This window comes from Podarcis bocagei (genome assembly GCF_964188305.1).
Source record: "Podarcis bocagei genome assembly, chromosome: 3".
In the NCBI taxonomy this organism is placed as follows: domain Eukaryota; kingdom Metazoa; phylum Chordata; class Lepidosauria; order Squamata; family Lacertidae; genus Podarcis; species Podarcis bocagei.
This window is the reverse complement of record NC_138127.1, coordinates 92,708,377-92,727,454: the sequence shown is the minus strand read 5'-3', so window position 1 is coordinate 92,727,454 and position 19,078 is coordinate 92,708,377. Positions and strand designations below refer to the sequence as shown.

Here is a 19,078-nt window from a genome sequence, read left to right as displayed (position 1 = left end):
CTCCTCTAGCAGCCAACTTGGTTTATATGACGGGTGCAGAGAAGGAACAGAGCACCCCGTTCCTCTACTACCAGCCTGCTCACTCACTTGCATGCGATTCCTAGTTGCCTGTGGTTACCAGGCTAGTGCTTAAAGGCAAGGCTATTTTACCTGCTTTGAGCTTCATATTTCTTTCCAGGCATGGCCAAACTTGGCTTTCCAGCTGTTTTGGGACTACAGTTCCCATCATCCCTGACCACTGGGTCCTGTTAGCTAGGGATGATGGGAGTTGTAGTCCCATAACAGCTGGAGGGCCAAGTTTGGCCATGCCTGCTTGAGACCAATACGCCATCCTCTGACTAGCGATTTACAATGGGGAGGGATGCATAGTTGAAACGATGGATCATGCTTATACTTCTGACTGCAGATGTCACTTCCTGCTTCTATGCTGCCTGCTTGAGTCTTTCTTTCTTTCTTTCTTTCTTTCTTTCTTTCTTTCTTTCTTTCTTTCTTTCTTTCTGTAATTTCTGAACCACAAAAGAAACAAGTCAGGGCTGCCCAAATTCCCACCAAAGATTTCAAGACACTTGACTTGAAACCGATTCGTGACACCGGCTTGTGCACTTTAAAAAGCTTTCCTCCGTAGGACTTCCAAGTCGCCAAGGACCAGAAATCTTGCCGGAAAAAATTCCCGCTGCCTTCTGAGAAATTTCTTTCCTCTCCCTGTAAACACAGTGGGCTGCTAGCTCCCAAACAGGCTAGAGATAAGGCCTCAGCTCTCCAGATAAGCTCCGTCTTATTCAGCCCTTTTTAAAAATTGGTTTGACTGCAGTTGGCAGATAAGAGACTCTGGGTGGCTACAGCAGGCCTGTCAGGGAGAATACCTTGGACCGTAGAAGCCAGCAGCTCACAATGTACAGAGAGGCAAGAGGGGTGGGAAGTGGGGGGGTGGGGGGAGGAAGTCTTTGTTTTTTCAGAGATCAGGTTTCTCCTTCCATTCACAGTTGGTGGAGACTAATCTCTGGCTTGGAAGGCACAGCGGCCTGTGTGCGCTGAGATCATCGGGGGACAAGAGGCAAGATTTAATGAAACTAATTTCTTGACTGTTGCTCGCCGTCAAGTAGGGCTGGGCACATGTAACACGTCGTTTGACGGCGAGGCGCTCCCACCGGAACGAAAAGGACTTAAAAATAATGCCACCAGATTAAAAACGCTGAGAGAGGCACCCAAGCTATTTATTATTGTTATTTCGCGATTTCCATAGCACCAGCAATGTGTGCAGTGCTTTGTATAAAACAGAGCAATTCTCCCCCCCCCCCAAAAAAAAGTGAGCTTCTTTGTCACGATCCCACAAAAAGAAATCAATCCATCCCACCTCAGATTTGTTTTGTTTTCTTCTGTTTAAGAGCCAAAATAAGGGAAGGGAACCAAAAACGGCTTTTATATCACCTGGTAAGAAAAGATCAACAATGCATCCTGCAAGGTTTCGAAGACGTCAACATAATCGCACTGTATGTTTCCACGGGGTCGAGAACATTTTGTCTGATGCACAAAGTCGTCAAATAAATTGGAATAGTGTTGGCACAGTACCAGAATATGTTCCCCACTCCCCCCAAAAAAGCTAAGGCGGCCCGATTGTGTCACAAAACCATCGCCCATCTTGAACACCCATACAAAGGGGAAGATTTCAGATCACATCCCCTCAAGTGTTGTTCCTTTCAACAAATGGAAGTGAATATGTTTGGCTGATACAGTGGTTAGCGTGTCGGATTAGGCCCTGGAAGAACAGGGTTCAAATCCCTATACGGCCATGACTTTGGGCTATTCACTGTCTATGAACCTCTGAACAGGGTTGTGAGAATAAGGGTTGTGGGGGGGGGGGAGAATAACTAAATAAATAAGTCATTGTGCAATGAGACTCCAGGGGCAGGGATGGGGAAGGTTTTTGACCTGGGAATCCAGATCTTTATCACCTCCTACCTGACAAGCCAACTTCTGACAAGTGGGTGGGGTCCCCCACCTGTCAATCACCAGGTGACCAATATGTGGGTGCTCCCGGCCACCTGTCAAAGTTGACCCGCTTCTCCGAATTTTGCAGCGCAGAAATGTATACAGAAAAACACATTACACAATGAATATACATATTAGGAAAAAATTGCATTCAATAGTGTGTATACAAAAATTTGCATGAGGTCTTTTCAAGAACGACACGTGAACTTTGTTTGGGAATGTGGCGAATTGAATTCAAGACCGGAAGGGTAAGAAACTGTGCAAAAGAAACCAGCTGACACCAGACAGCCACAATCCAGACACCAGCTCTTTCCCAGGGCAGTTGCTGCTAGTCAAACGCATGAGCAGGATTAGCAGTGTGGGCAGAGAAAGAGGAGTTTGCCAAGCAAATTCAATAGCTCTGTGGAATACGATAGGCTTCCTTGGGTTCCAAGAGGGTCTTGGCTTGGCTCCACCTCTCCTGTCCTTTTCTTATATGAACCTCTTCTCCAACACCTGAGGCCAACTCATAGCATCTGCCCCATGGAAAGGAGGGAAGAAGCCAAAGGCCACTTGCGAGTGTCCCTAACCTAAGCTATGCAGAGCTAACTCATCACAACACATGGTTCCAGCAGGATGGTCCCCTTCATTGCACAAGTGTGTAGTTTGGGGTGGATGTGGTATGTTTTTATAAAAGCTACCTGTTGCGTTGAGGCCTCGCTTCCCCTCAAGACCTTCCTTGCCACCTTAGCCCAGTCTTCCTATCTGCTTCTCCAACCACTACTCTCTAGACTGCCTTTAGAGAACCAACCTCAGCTTGTATCTCCAAGCTATGAATTTCCCTTTTCTCCTCGGTCATTGTGACCCTTCCCTGAGAGACTGCAACCACCCAAGGAAGCACGGGACTTCCCTGGGGTGAGGTAGTGGTGGTTCCTGTTTTTGTCTCTCACTGGGGAAGCAAACATCTAGAAATTGCATAAACGTCAATAATAATAATAATAATAACAATAATAATAATAATTTATACCTCACCCATCTGGCTGGGCTTCCTCAGCCACTCTGGGCGGTTTTCAACAAAATATTAAAATACAGTAATGCATCAAACGTTAAAAACTTCCCTAAACAGGGCTGCCTTCAGATGTCTTCTGAAAGTCTGGTAATTGTTCTCTTTGACATCTGGTGGGAGGGCATTCCACAGGGCGGGTGTCACTACCGAGAAGGCCCTCTGCCTGGTTCCCTATCTCACAGCTTTCACCTGCACGGTGCCCCCTTGTATCCTTTAGACTGTGGCTCCCATCTTCCTCAGACACGACGGTTGTGTTGGCAGGGGAAGGTGGGAACGGCAATTCAAAACATCTGGATGGTGCAATGTTGCAAAGGCTGGTCTACAGACAAAACCTACTGTAAAGGTAAAGGTAAAGGGACCCCTGACCATTAGGTCCAGTTGTGGCCGACTCTGGGGTTGTGGCGCTCATCTCGCTTTACTGGCCGAGGGAACCGGCGTACAGCTTCCGGGTCATGTGGCCAGCATGACTAAGCCACTTCTGGCGAACCAGCGCAGCGCACGGAAACGCCGTTTACCTTCCCGCCGGAGCGGTACCTATTTATCTACTTGCACTTTGATGTGCTTTCGAACTGCTAGGTTGGCAGGAGCAGGGACCGAGCAACGGGAGCTCACTCCATCGTAGGGATTCGAACCGCCGACCTTCTGATCGGCAAGTCCTAGGCTCTGTGGTTTAACCCACAGCGCCACCCGCATCGGCTAGGTTTTTACTGTAAAACCTACTGTAGGTGGAGTTAAATGTTTCAAGTCCACAAGGCTATCAACTACCTATTCCTCGACCAAGTAATCAGCACACCTTATTTACTCTAAAATTTCAGTCAGTTCACAGTGCCAGAGCAAGAGAAGGGGTTGCAAACACCTACGGAAAGCACCCCCCCCCCTTTTTGTGATTTTGACAGAGGCCTCCAAAGTGGGTGAAAACGTTTACAGGAGCACCACAATCGCATAGGCAATCAGGGTGATGTGTTGCTAGCACAGCTTGAGCAACAGAGACAGAACTTCCCTCCCTCTCATGAGTTTATTTTGAGGGCAAAGCACTGGTTTCCTTCCCCCCCTCAACATTATCCATAGGCAAATCTGATTGGGTGATGTAGCAGTGATCCCAGTGGCGTAGCGTGGGGGGTGCAGGGGGGGCCGGCCGCACCGGGCGCAACATCTGGGGGTTAGGGTTAGGGGGCGGAAATCCACGGGTTAGGGGGCGGAAATTACTTGCCTTGCCCCGGGTGCTGACAACCCACGCTACGCCACCGAGTGATCCTATATGATCCTGTGCTGACAGGGGAACAGTCAGGGAACAAGAGAAAGCCACTCTACTTTCTGCAGAGAATTTTGAACGTCCTCTCAAATCTCTTCTTTTGTCCCCAAAATGTTCATGGGTTCACACCCTGAATGTCAAAATACTGATATTTCCATCTGCAGCAAAAGTGTCATTATACCTCAGTTTGTAGGCTGAATTTTGAATTTCATTTATATATTTACTTTACTTATTTTAGGCCATTCATATGCCGTTCTAGAACCAAGTTCTCTGTACGGCTTACAACAATTAGAAAAGCCAATTTAAAATATATGCGACAAAGGGGGTCAACAGTAAATATAGAAAAACAAGCAGCAAATCTCATGCAACGAGAACAGCTCCTTCCCGTTCCTCACGTCTTTCCTTTAAGATCGTAATTGTCTTAATACCCAAAATCCGACTGGCTCATTGGAAGCCTGACTGCGATTAAATATTTACAGAAAGGCGCTATCAGGATTACTCACCAGTTGCGCCACTTCTGTTTACATGAGTCATGCAAGGCTCTTAAATTAGAGCCTCGGAGGAGTTCCTTTAATATATTTTTTTTAAAACTTGTCCTCAGAAGACCTTGTGGAAACTGTTCTGTGGTTCTGATCAGAAGTGGCAGCTGCTTTTTGGCTTTTGTGTTTACAGACATGCCAAGTGCTGGTGTGTGTGTTTTAATGTGATCTTGTTTTGGACTTAAATATATATGCCTTCCTCACACAAGGAAAACATGAAAAATCAGGACGTGACAGCAATAGTGTGTCGCTAGTGCCATCTACCGCTTAAAGGTGAAAATGCAATATATATTGCTCTTGATCCATTGCATTGCCAACAACAACAACAAAAACCTCCTGGTTCTTAAACAGAACACAAGGACATTATGAATGGACATTAAATATTACTGATCTTTAATTATGAGCCATTCAGATAGTTATACGCTTCTCATTCCTGGTTTACTACAAATAACAGTAAGCAGTGGATCTCAAGAGGAAAACATGTGACAATTATGTGTTCATCTTGCTGATCTTAGTGGGAAGAATGACAGATTACTCTGCATAAACTGGGGGCATTTTCACATGTGAACTATAAGTGGACCAGTTTGGGTGTGGAGATGCAAGCTTCACATGCTCCCTCTCCTCCTCTGGCACATACATCTGGTGCGCATCTGCTTCCTCTTTTAAACCAACCACAGTTTCCCATTTGTCTGAATCATAGAATAGAATCATAGAATCATAGAGTTGGAAGAGACCACAAGGGCCATCGAGTCCAACCCCCTGCCAAGCAGGAAACGCTGCAGCTTGCTTAAACTCTAGTGGGTTGTCAAGCCAAGCTCATGAACCATGGTTTAATTATGGCTTTCTTAAGCTAGCTACAGTCCAAATGGACCACAGTCGTCCAGCGTATGACACAATGGAGAGCTCTCATACTTTGCTTCTTGCACACAAAACAGGAGGGAATGAATGAGCCTGAAATTTGCGATGGATTGTGCAAAGGAAACAAAGAGATCACCCACACCATCTCAAAATTTGCCATGTAGGCTGCTGCTTTCATATTTTATTTGCAGGAACCACGTGATGTTTCTACTGACTTGGTAGCATGTCGATCTTTCTGAAGCTAAGATCTGCTTTCTCCTTAACCAATAGTAATGCAAAAAGGTTTTCTAAATCGATTGCACATGGCACTGTGTCTTGTAATGTGCACTTGCCATATCACGTTTTTTGGGTTATTCTATTTTGCCCTGTCCTCTGTGCCAAAGCCACTGTCCTCAGTCCTCATTTTGTTTTCATTGTTGCTGCTGTTAATATCTGAGTGAAACTTTCTCTTTCTGGGTAGATTTACCAGGGAGGAAGACCCCCTTGCACCTTAAGTAGGAGGCGTGCCTGAGAATGGATTGTAATTTTTGTTGGTTAGTAAGGATCACAAGCTGGATTCTCCTTTATCTATCAAGGGAGAGCTAATGTTAGGACACATCAGGAGGTTTTATGGACTGCTTATGAAGTGTCCATGGGCAGGTTAAATTTAAAGAGGAGGAGGAGGAGAAGGAGAAGGAGAAGGAGGAAGAGGAAGAGGAAGAGGAAGAGGAAGAAGAAGCAACAAGACTCTAGAACCGAAGTAACAATAGGCCCAATGTGTGTTCCAAAAGAATGAGAGAACAGCTAACAAACTGCATAGGTACTGAGCCACAGAGTGCTATAATGCACAAAACAGATTTGGAAAATGTGGAATTTCAGGAGTGGCGCAGATGAGCTCCAAGAGTGTTCCTGTTCTGCTGTTTGAGCATATGTATGAATATTTATTAATTTAGATTTAATTGCCCACACATCATCAGCCCCAAAGGGTATTCCAGAGCAGCTTAAAAAAGAGTTTTAAAAAATACAATAATTTATAGAACAGAGTAGACAAAAGATCTAAAAAGGTCAGGCAAATAAAACGGTATTCATCTGGTGCAAGGGGAATAGCTCCTGCAACAGATGTGTGGAAGAGGTAATTTTAGCAGGTGTAGCTTGTCATGCAATCGCCTCTTCTATATAACTATTAAAGATGCAGCAACCTAACTAGTATCTTTAAAAAGCTAACATTAGAATCAATGCAAGTTACGTGGGGGAAACACCATAATCTTTGAGATTCTTGAAAGAGCCATCATGTCTCTTGGTTTTATTTTCACCATACTGTCTCCTCTGATTAAACAGCATTTGCCACAGTACAGAAAGCCTACAGAGACACCATTTTTTCATAGATGAAAGTGGTAGAGATGTATGTACCACAGCTAGGCCCATTCTTTTGAGACTAACTTAAAATCTATGGAGAGAGAAAAAACACACCTCTCTCCAACCTTAGGCAGTGGAGCTTGAAAGAAACGCAGTCAAAAACAAACAAACCCTGAACGTGCATTTCAGCCAATGAAAATTACACATTCGCACGAAAGATGCACAGAACAGATTTTCGACTTCTTTCTTTGCGAGAGGAAAACACTTGAGGCTCTTTCTTATCCTTCATCTTTCGTCGCCTTTGCTTTCAACAGCAGGTGGCGCTGCTGCCAAAGAGAATGGCAAAGCATGATTCCGCCACAAAAAAGACGAAACATGAAAGTGTAAAAATATCTGATGCTGTGCCCATTTTAATAGCCTTCTAAAAGCAGACTTCCAGAGGGGATGCTAACCTTTTTTTAAGAAAAGAAAAAAAAGAAAAACTGGCATATTCATTGGAAGCTGCCTTATCTGTCCATCTAGTTCATTTTCTGAGTGATTGACAGAGGCTTTTCAGGCAGAGATCACCTGAACGCTCATCCTTTTAACTAGAAATACCAGAGATTGAGGCTCAGAGCATGTACTCTACCACTGAGCTGTGGTTCCCCTCCCCCAACAAAACCCCAAAACATGTAACACCACTGCCCAGTGCTTTGACTGGCAGCGACTCTCCAAGTTCTTTGTATTATTATTTTTAGGACTTTTTAGAACTGTTAAGAACTTCTTAGAACTTTTAAATGAGTTCATCCTTACTTGGGTCTTCTCACTCCACCAGGTCTGATAAGATGGCATCACGACTCCTTTGAGACACAATGGAGTGCACCTCCAAGGGTGAAGCCAAACCACTGTATTAGCAGCAGCAAAGTGCCCTCCCCAGGGTACACGGCCTGGGCAGTGTGAGCGTGTATGGAGGTCCTGGGCTGCCCAGACAACAAGACCCCCCTCTCGGCCTCGCTGGTGTTGTGTTCTCTAAAGGAAAGCAGAGCAATACGTTGACACCAGCTTGCCTGCAGGAGTCGCCGGAATGAGGCGTAAAAGGTGCCCTCTAACCATCTTAGGGAGCCCATCGTTGTAATAAGAGGAGGCCCACCAGAGGGCGCTTTGCCCATCAAAGCTGGAACCTGCCCTGCGAGGGTGGAAGTTGGCTCTCATTTTCAGTCTGCAACCCCTATTGCCACGAAGAATTTCGGATCAGAAAGCAGTACCGGTATTCTAGCAAGAAAAATTGTAGTTATATTATGTTGTTGTTTAGTTGTGTCCGACTCTTCATGACCCCATGGACCAGAGCACGCCAGGCACTCCTGTCTTCCACTGCCTCCCGCAGTTTGGTCAAACTCATGCTGGTAGCTTCAAAAACACTGTCCAACCATCTCATCCTCTATCGTCCCCTTCTCCTTGTGCCCTCCATCTTTCCCAACATCAGGGTCTTTTCCAGGAAGTCTTCTCTTCTCATGAGGTGGCCAAAGTATTGGAGCCTTAGCTTCACGATCTGTCCTTCCAGTGAGTACTCAGGGCTGATTTCCTTAAGAATGGAGAGGTTTGATCTTCTTGCAGCCCATGGGACTCTCAAGATTCTCCTCCAGCACCATAATTCAAAAGCATCAATTCTTCGGCGATCAGCCTTCTTTATGGTCCAGTTCTCACTTCCACACATCACTACTGGGAAAACCATAGCTTTAACTATATGGACCTTTGTTGGCAATGTGATGTCTCTGCATTATATTATATTATATTATATTATATTATATTATATTATATTAGTTTCACCAAAAACAGATAAAAGTGGGGATGAGGAGAAGAGTCAAGCAGAGGCTAGGTACTTCTCTCCTTTTCCTTTCAAGAGCTTCCTCCTTCAGGCTAACCAGTTTAAATGGCAACACTTTGTAAGCTTGTGCCATTTGAAAGCGAAGGGTAGCATTTCATCTGGCTGACAAAGGTCAAGGTGTTTTACAAGTTAAACCTATGCACTCAGAAATAATGCCACCAAAAACGCTGAGGACTCCTTTTTGACAAGCAAACTCCTCTGTTTTTCCTGGTAGAAGATACGAGACAGGAAACTAAAATAGGCCTCTTGCTAATCAAAGTCAAATGTTCCCACATTTTGAAGCGAAACAAAGCAAAAGCAAAAACAAAACCCTGTTCAGAGATGTGGAATGAATCACTTGTTAAAAGAAACAAAAAATGCAATGTGTTCATTGACTTGCGTAAAGCCTCAGTTACGTAACTTCATCAAATTCAGGCAATATCTGTGTTGATAAATGCACACGATATTGTGACATGGTGGGACTGGACTTCACAGCTGCCTTGTGGAAACTAATGCTTAGTTAACAAGTCCTAACATAATGTATAGTGTTATAAGAATTTTAAGGTCTTATATATGTAAAATAAATGTTCATAGATGTACCAAGCAAGTACATACATAAATGTATAGACCACATGTCTGAGCCAAAACCACTTGCTAGGGATGAATAGCAAGGTTTTTAAACTTCTTTTTAACCCACAGTCCAGTTTACAAATGAGTAAGGAAAGTTATGAAAGAGCATAGGATTAACCCAGTGCTGTGGTTTACTATTACGACAGTTGCTATTTGACTGACAAAATGATGGCACTTAAAACTGTGATGTAGCACAATAATTATGCAATCCCCAGAGTTGCTTTTTTCTTCTTCATTTTTGTATTTTCAAGGGGTGGAGGACTCAAAGACAATTTTTTTGTTTTACAAGCTAGTGGTATGGTTTTGTAGGAGGCAATGATCCTCTAAATTCCTGGGTGCCAGTTTCCCCCCTAATTCTAAAATTAGTAAATGTGGGTTTGATCAATGGATTTAGCAAGGCCTAAAAAAAATAGGTCAACCAGCTTGGCTTAGAGAAGTGCCATCAAAGAACCTATTTTCCTCCCCAAATGAGTCAATCACTAGAAAAGAATGTGAATAGAGTTGGTATGGGCAAACCTTTTCACCCCAAGAGCTACATTCCCACATAGGGAACCTTCTGGGAGCCCCATGGCAGAGGCCAAGTAGGCAGAACAACAGATGCAACTCTCACCTTTGCATAGGAGATCAGGAACAAAAGAACAGGGAAAGCCGCCTTACCCATTGGTCCATCTAGTTTAGAACTGCCTACACTGAGGAGCAGCTGCTCTCCTGGGCTTCAGACAGGGAGTGTTTCGCAGCTTTACCTAGCGCTGTTGAAATATACTCAGAGTCGCAAAGTGATTTCATGCTCTTTATTCAGCTCATAGTGGTGAGGAGGAATGAATGAAAGTCCCCTCAAAGTATCTGCTTTATATACATTATTTACACAATGGGCTGCACATGATTGGCTAATTCTGGAATTCTACTGTAAGCCAATCAGGTTGTGGATTCACTTATATCTGGAGCATGATTAGGTGGTTCCTGCCAACCAATCAGACTGCTGCATTCTGAATCCTATTGTTCTAGGACCAATCAGACTGCTGCAATTTGGATCCTATTGTTCTAGGACCAATCAGAATGCTGCAGTTTGGATCCTATTCAACTCAGTACATAACAGTTGTAAAGAAAAATACTGCTCCCTTTCCCTTATGGGGTATCTAAGAGCCCATATAGAGTCCTTAAGTAGGTTGTCTATCGGTAGGAGAAAGGAACAGAGGCCAACCAGAGAATATTGAGGAGCAAAGCAGCTAGTAAGCCTGATCTTTATTAACTGTTGCAACAGGGTCCCCCGCTCACCCCACGCAGGGAGGGAGGAGACTAGGGACCTAGAACAGGGTAGGTAAACTAAGGCCTGGGGGCCGAATGCGGCCCAATCACCTTCTAAATCTGGCCTGCGGACAGTCTGGGAATCAGCGTGTTTTTATATGAGTAGAATGTGTCCTTTTATTTAAAATGCATCTCTGGATTATTTGTGGGGCATAGGAAATTGTTCATTTCCCCCCAAAAAATATAGTCCGGCCTACCACATGGTCTAGGGGACGCGGGTGGCGCTGTGGGTAAAACCTCAGCACCTAGGACTTGCCGATCGCATGGTCAGCGGTTTGAATCCCCGCGGCGGGGTGCGCTCCCGTCGCTCGGTCCCAGCACCTGCCAACCTAGCAGTTCGAAAGCACCCCCGGGTGCAAGTAGATAAATAGGGACCACTTACCAGCGGGAAGGTAAACGGTGTTCCGTGTGCTGCACTGGCTCGCCAGATGCACCTTGTCACGCTGGCCACGTGACCCGGAAGTGTCTGTGGACAGCGCTGGCTCCCGGCCTCTAGAGTGAGATGAGCGCACAACCCTAGAGTCTGTCAAGACTGGCCTGTACGGGCAGGGGTACCTTTACCTTTTACCACATGGTCTGAGGGACGGTGGATCAGCCCATAGCTGAAAAAGGTTGTTGAACCCTGACCTAGAACATTGGTGTGCAAGCTCTTATATAGACATTTGAAAGTTGCCTCCCCTGTAGCTCAAGACCACCTCCCCAAAAACATACATCACAGAAAGAGGTGGTCCCCAGCAGAAATATGAGTGTTTTGCTTCTCTCCTGTCTGCCAGGATACCTGATAATACCTTATCTGATTGCCTTTTCTGGGTTCCCTGGCCATCCCTTTGACATGGTAGTTCCTGAATCTCTTACACATATTGATAGTTTGCTCAGCTTAACAGATACTTGCCAGACTGTATTTACAGGGAGGTGTAAGCCCCTACAAGTCCAAAGACAACTGGAAAGCTTTTCCCATTTCCGTCCTCCTTGCAGAGAAATATTTGAGGTCAGTTTGGGAGAGCCAAAATGGCTTCAGGATTGTTCTCCTGTACTATTTCAGACACGTGGTTTATATTGGGAGTAGCCCGATCAGGCTCCAGGAGGGAAGCAGAATCAGCCAATCAGACGGGACCCAATGCGTCAATAACGTATATAAAGCCAGAGGTTTGGGGGGAAATTCATTCAGTGTTTTATGAGCCGCAATAAAGAGCATGAAATCACTACGTGACTCCGAGTATATTTCAGGCGGTAAAGGAAGAATAATATCAAAAAAGGAGATTGTGAACACATGAAGCTGCAAAATTGGTCTAGTCTAACACAGTCCTGATTTTTTTGATTGGCAGCACTGTAAGTAAAGCTGTGGATCTTTCCCCTTCAGGGTCAATCCAAAAATATTTGCTTATTTTTGTCATCTGGGCAGCCCAGGAGCTCCATACATTCTGCCCAGGCTTGCGCCCCGGGGAGGGCACTTGGGTGCTGCTATGTCACCCCTGGGGAGGGGGGCACTCAGATAGATGGATGCCAACAAAATTACACTTATTTAACAAAATGCAACAATGAGAAACAGCCTAGCTTTATGGCTGTAGAAGGTTTGGGTTCGAACCCAGCATCTCCCCTCCAGATAGGGCTGGGGGCAGTACTTAATAGAACAGCTAAGCAGTTTACAAAAAAATAAAACAAACATTAAAATTGTCAGTAAAAGAACAGGTTAAAAAAAAAAGGTAATTTTAAAAATTCAGAACGTAATTAGAATCAACAATAAGCTAAAAACAGGCTAAAACAGAATTAGACATTTCATACTGACATGTTTAAAGGCCAAAGAGAAGATTCAAATGTTTATTGCCCTATTCATTCCTGCAATGCTTTCTACGCCTTCTCCCTTCCATTTCTAGAGAAGATGAAGATCTGAAGAGAGCTCTGTAACCATCTATGCTATGGGAAGCCCCTAGATTTTGCAACATCTGCCACAGGAAAGCCAAGTTCTTGCAAAATAATAAAAAAATACAGGTGCATTGCATTTAATGCTCTGTTGTTGCCAGTTTGTTCTGCAATGCTCATTTTGCGCCGGGGTCTGGCTTTGATGCAGACAATTCAGCTCTGGCAAAACTTGACTGACAGCAACACGAGAAAGGCTAGACATGAGAGCCAGCACTCTAGCTTGCTGGAGTTAGACTTAGATCAGGTTTGAGTTCCTGCTTGCCACAAAGCCAACGGGTGGCAGTCAAATTCCTTCAGACAAGGCTACCTCATAGGGCTTTTGTGAGCATAAAATGTTCATGAATGGCAGCCTGAAGTGATCTTGTTGGAGGAAGGCTTGGCTACAAATATGAAAAAACAGCAACAAACTAGGTCAATTAGTCTCACTAAATACAGAAACTGTTTGGAAACCCAAGTCTGGAAGCAAGACACAATCCTCTGGGCCTCACTTGTCCATCTCTTAGTTTTATTGATCATAAAACACCTGGAAAATGGCAATTGCTGTTTTTAAACCTCCCATGTTGGCACCTGAACCTTCCGAATATTCTGCCATCACATTCCGCCCACCCCAGTTGACAGTCTACTTAACATGTCTGCTCAGAAGTCACTCCCATTCAGTTTCCTGTGGATTATTCCCAAATAAATGGCTTTAAGATTACAGTGTGTATTTCAGGGAGAAAAAATATAACTGAATCCAGCCATTCAGCTTTCAAAGCCAATTACAGTGGTACCTCAGGTTACATACACTTCAGGTTACAGACTCCGCTAACCCAGAAATAGTGCTTCAGGTTAAGAACATTGCTTCAGGATGAGAACAGAAATCGTGCTCCGGCGGCGCAGCGGCAGCAGGAGGCCCCATTAGCTAAAGCGGTGCTTCAGTTAAGAACAGACCTTTGGAACGAATTATGTACTTAACATGAGGTACCACTGTACCAACATTCTGTTGTCAAGACCAGAAAGCAGAATAGCAGAGTGAGTCTATGCAGATAGGTGCAGGTTTAGTTCTCAAAGAAGGGGCTCCGTGCAGCTAGGTTTTATCCCCTCCCATCTGCTGTGATGCCCCAACATGGATCCTGCTACTTTCCCTCACATGAGTCAATGACTGCCATTCATTCCTGGGGGAGGGAATAAAACACTGGCTGTTCCAATGACCTGTCCTCCACACACTCCCCTGGGGTGCCCAAAGCGCTTTGTACCCCCATAGAATAGACAAGTACAGTAGTACCTCGGGTTAAGTACTTAATTCGTTCTGGAGGTCCGTTCTTAACCTGAAACTGTTCTTAACCTGAAGCACCACTTTAGCTAATGGGGCCTCCCACTGCCGCCGCGCGATTTCTGTTCTCATCCTGAAGCAAAGTTCTTAACCCGAGGTACTATTTCTGGGTTAACGGAGTCTGTAACCTGAAGTGTATGTAACCCGAGGTACAACTGTATGTCTATCCTATCCTGCCTTTAGTTCAAGTCTTCAAAAATGCAATTTGCAATTTAAAAAAAATAAACCAAACCCAGACAACAGAACTTAACAAAAACATCAGATACGATTCCAGCAAAAGTATCAATTGCTGGTGGAGGAAAAGTGAGCCACAGGTGAGGCAAGTCACACACACTGATTCTCAGCATCTGCCTCGCGTTCTTAGAATTAGACAGCGCTAACAGGAATCGGGTTCCAGTTTTCTTCCTGAAGGACCTCTGCCTCATTCAAGAACCTGTTGTCTATACTCCTTACCTAAGACCTGCTGCCATACCACATCCGCAAGCCCGCTTCCAAAGCGCTAAAACAACATTTCTGATCAGAAGTTACTAACTAGCCCTCCTGAATTATTTCCACTTTACTGAACAAGACCACATCACTGAGCTGAATGAATCATAAGTTTCCAAATTACGTCTGCAGACCAGGATAGGGCTGAATCGGAGTCTAATAATACCCGTTTCCAAAAACTCCGGCCCAAGGCTGGAGCACCTGGAGAAAGAAATGACCCAGAGAACAGGTGCGTAATTTGCGCGGAGAGAAGGGCTTTCCGATCAGGCATAGGCGTTTCCTGGCACGCTTGAGACCCGGGTGTTTCCTGCCTCCCCCAAAATTAGAGCAGGGGGCAGTTACAGAGCAGATCGGTGGAAGCTTTTAACACACAGCCCCCGTGATATTTGCAAACGAGGCTATAGGAGCTCCACGTCCGAAGCTGCAGCCAGCTGTTGCGCAAAGTGCAGTTTTGTAAAAAAAGACGGATAAAGTTGCGTCTTACCAGCATAGCTTCCTGCCGAGGGGGGTTCCTTAGGTCTGTTTGGCCAGCCTGCTGAAGTTGGCTGTCGGGGTCCGTCCATGAGCCAAGCGCAGCTTCAAAACGATTTTTAAAATAACAGAGAAGCGGTCCTTTTGCAAGAACTGGTATACCATTATCTGCTCCAGCCCTTTCCACGTGCGCAGGAGCGAAGAGCGCACAACTTCGCATTTGTAACGGGCGCCAGAAATGAAAGTCGCCTTGCTCGGCTCACATCATTGGTGCGGCGGGTCACGTTACCGGCTGGTTTCAAATTTTGTGTGACAGCTTGGAAAAAAGAAAAAAAAAAACCGAAAAAGGAAACAGGAAGCTTCTCTCTCGGATCTAATTATGACACGTTTGCGGTGCAAAGCGTTTCACTCATCGGGCTCCTTCCTCCAGCCCAGAAGCCTTGCCTGCCAAAGCACTCAGCTACTTTTCGGGTCGGGGGGGGGGCGCGGCTCATGTACAGCAAGCATTCCCCCCCCCCCAAAAAAAACAACCACCACCAACGGAGATGTTTTGCTCCTGCCCAACTCGGTGGTTCGAATCCCCGCGACGGGGTGAGCTCCCGTTGCTCAGTCCCTGCTCCTGCCAACCTAGCAGTTCAAAAGCACACCAGCGCAAGTAGATAAATAGGTACCACTCCGGCGGGAAGGTAAACGGAGTTTCCGTGCGCTGCTCTGGTTCGCCAGAAGCGGCTTAGTCCTGCTGGCCACATGACCCGGAAGCTGTACGCCAGCTCCCTCGGCCAATAAAGCGAGATGAACGCTACAACCCCAGAGTCGGCCATGACTGGACCTAATGGTCAGGGGTCCCTTTACCTTTTTAACTAGAGGTTGAAAATGAAGCATGCCTTGCACGTGTGTGTTGGGTTCCTCCGCAGTTGGAGGCGACCTGAATCTCAGTTTGCTGGGAATAGTCAAACTGGGGAGCTCAAGCTGAATGCTGTGAGATCAGGATTCTAGGCTAAATGGGTCTGCGATCCGATCTAGCAGGGCTCTTTTGGACTTCAGGTACTTGCTGCTTTAACAAAACACCAGGATCCGGGGTGGTGTTTGTTTTTTTGAGGAGTTCATCAGCTCTCCAAGCGCAACTTGAGTGCCAATGACTGACTGATGGTCAAAGGTCTGGAAGCCAAGCCTTAGAAGGATCGGTTTGGGGGAGCTGGGAATGCTTAGCCTGGTAAAGAGGAGGAAACGGAGAGGAAATACAACAGCCATCTTACATCGCAAGGGCTGTCACTTGGAAGATTGAGCAAGCTGGTTTTCTCCTGCTCCGGAGGGTAGGACCCGAACCAATGGCTTACAAGAAAGGAGATTCCGAATTAACATCAGGAAGAACAGTAAGAGCTGTTCAACAGTGGAACAGACTCCCTCGGAAGGTGGTGGACCCTCCTCCTTTGGAGGTTTTTAAGCAGAGGTTGGCTGGCCAATTGTCATGGATACTTTAGCTGAGATTCCTGCATTGCAAGGGGTTGAACTAGATGATATTTGGGGGGCCCTTCCAACTCTATGCTTCTACTGCTATTCTCTCAACAAATGAAATAAACTTCTGCAATTTAACTATAAATAGGATTTATATAAAATAGGAATGTGACTTTCCCCCCCCCCTTAACACTCTTCCTCCCCTTGCTTTCTAAACGTTGCCAGTTTTAACACATGGATTTGCAGCTGTGTATGAGCTGGGCGTGCAATAATTAATTTCGGTGGATTGTAAAATTGGCTAAGCAAGGAGTTGTGGTAGCACACTTGCATGAGTGTGCTATGCATTTGTATACTGTCTTGCTTGCTTAGTGATCAAGAATAAAATACCATTTGGCTGTACATATTTTAATTTTTAAGTTTAAAGCAACTGCTATAGTTTGAATTTTCATTGTTTCTGTTCTCTTTGCTAGCTTTCTTGGTTCCTTATCGCCACCATTTAGCTTGCATGTGTAAGCGCAGATACATTCCTAGACTAATATCCCATCAGGAACTGGAGTGTGTAACATAGTGTCATGGTTCGGTTCACGGGTGATTGAAGTCCCGGCTGGGGACATCGGGACTGGGGGCAAGATGGCGGGGTGGGAGCAGGAACGGGAGCCCAGAAGCCAGAAAGCCAAGAGTCCAAGGGTCAGAGAGCTGGAAGTCAAGAAGCCAAGGGTCTGAGGGTCAGGAAGCAAGGAGTCACGAAGTCAGGGATCCGAGGATCAAGAAGCAAGGAGTCAAACGCAGCAAGGCAGGGAACGTGTTGCTGTGGCAAAGAGCTGAAGAAAAAATGCTGACCTTATATCCCTTCCCAGCTTTTGCCACCAGGTGCTGTGAGTTACCAATCGGCCTCACCTGTGTGGCCGTGCCTTGCCTCCTCAGAACGAACTTAGGAAGGCCCCAGACCTATTTGTCACAGGGCCTGGCTCCTGAATGCACACCTGATACATAGCTTAGGCATAGAATGAATATGCACTGCATGCAGTGTGTTCCAGGTTCAGTTTCTGACATCTGTTAAAAAAGGGGGAGAGAATTGGTGGCCTTCAGCTGCGGCTTGACCAGTGATTCTCAAAGGGTGTGCCATGCCACACTGGTGTGGCAGGAAGATTCAAGGGCCATCAAAGAAACATTTAAACACTAGTATATAAGAAAATGCTTTGCAGAATATGGATAGATACCTTTTCAAAATGAGAGCAAGAGCATCAGGTGATACTGAGGACAAATGCTTTCCAATGTATTTCTTGTCAATTAAAAACTTGGTATGGTGCGAGCAAATTTTTTTATTCTGAAAGCGTGGCCCTGAGAAAAACAGTTCTGAGAACCACTGGGCTAGACCATAACTCAGATCTATGACACTGGCCATGCTGGTTGCGACTGAGACCCACCAACTTCTAGAAGACTACAGGTTCCACAGCTGTTGTGAGCATGAAAACCCTTCAGAGGAAGAGTCACAGTGGAACAGACTTCACTGGAAGGTGGTGGACTCTCCTTCACTGGAGGTTTCTAAAGAGGTTGGATCTCCACCTATCAGGGATTCTTCCCTCTGCAGCCACAGCAGGCGCTGTGGTTCTCTAGCAGTTTGCCTTCACCCCTGGAGGTGCACTCCATTGTCTCTCGAGACAGCCGGATGCCAACAAAAATAGGTTTGGCTGATAGGGTTGTAACTAGCCCAGCTTTTAAAGGATATTCAATGCTGGTGCTGTTAAGTTTTTCATATGTACTTTGCAGGATTCAACTAAGTTGTTCCATGCATGGAACAACGTGTGCTTCCTCCTGCAGCCCCTAAATCTGTTCTGGAGGGCTGGGGGCACACAGGGGAAGAAGGTCCTGTTGCATGAGCAGACTTTGTTCCCCACACACCTTAGCACTATGTTGAAATCCACCCACTGTTTTATACAGTGGTACCTCAGGTTACATACGCTTCAGGTTACAGACTCTGCTAACCCAGGAATAGTACCTCAGGTTAAGAACTTTGCTTCAGGATGAGAACAAAAATCGTGCTGCGGCGGCAGCAGGAGGCCCCATTAGCTAAAGTAGGACTTCAGGTTCAGAACAGTTTCAGGTTAAGAACGGACCTCCAGAACAAATTAAGTGCTTAACCCGAGGTACCACTGTACTTTTAAAAGACAGGGGTGGGCTATCCTGAAAATGGTGGCTAATTTTATAAATAACTAAGCAGATCACAACATAAGGAAAACTGTATTACTGGGTAGGGTGGGGTGGGTAGTGGCAGGAGAGAGTCAAAGCAGCACAGGGCTAGAGTTTTCATTGGCACCACCTTGTTTCTTGTAACATATAGTTCCTCTCTGAAAGTGCATGGAACCTGAATTCATCATAATGGATAGCCAGCACTCTCACCCTCGCTACCGTTCTACACTGAAGGAGTATGCATGGCAGTAGTAGTATATTATAGGTTTTGCTTGTTTTGAGCGATCAGACTTTGGAAATATATGTGCAAAGGTGACTTCAAAGAAGGCGCTGAGCTGAGCTCTGTGTGTTTCTCCCACCTGGAGATTCAAATCGCAACATTTAGAAGAAACGGGCAACATAGCGGCGCTAGTTCAAGGATGCTGTGTCGAAAAGAGCTGTTGACAAA

The 19,078-nt window shown here is 45.6% G+C and overlaps 1 protein-coding gene across 7 annotated transcripts in view; it reads right to left on the bottom strand.

Annotated features, from left to right (window-relative positions):
* Nucleotides 1-15,206, bottom strand: part of LOC308584140 (uncharacterized protein) — a 301,938-nt gene extending 286,732 nt beyond the window's left edge. For all 7 annotated transcript variants that reach the window (XR_014006537.1, XR_014006538.1, XR_014006539.1 and 4 more), the window contains exon 1: nucleotides 14,999-15,206. Coding sequence is in view for 1 of the 7 variants with exons in the window: in XM_081188885.1 (XP_081045011.1) it covers nucleotides 14,999-15,077 (79 nt within the window). In the remaining 6 variants the exon portion in view is untranslated. The remainder of the gene's footprint in view (nucleotides 1-14,998) is intronic.
* Nucleotides 15,207-19,078: the final 3,872 nt, after the last annotated feature.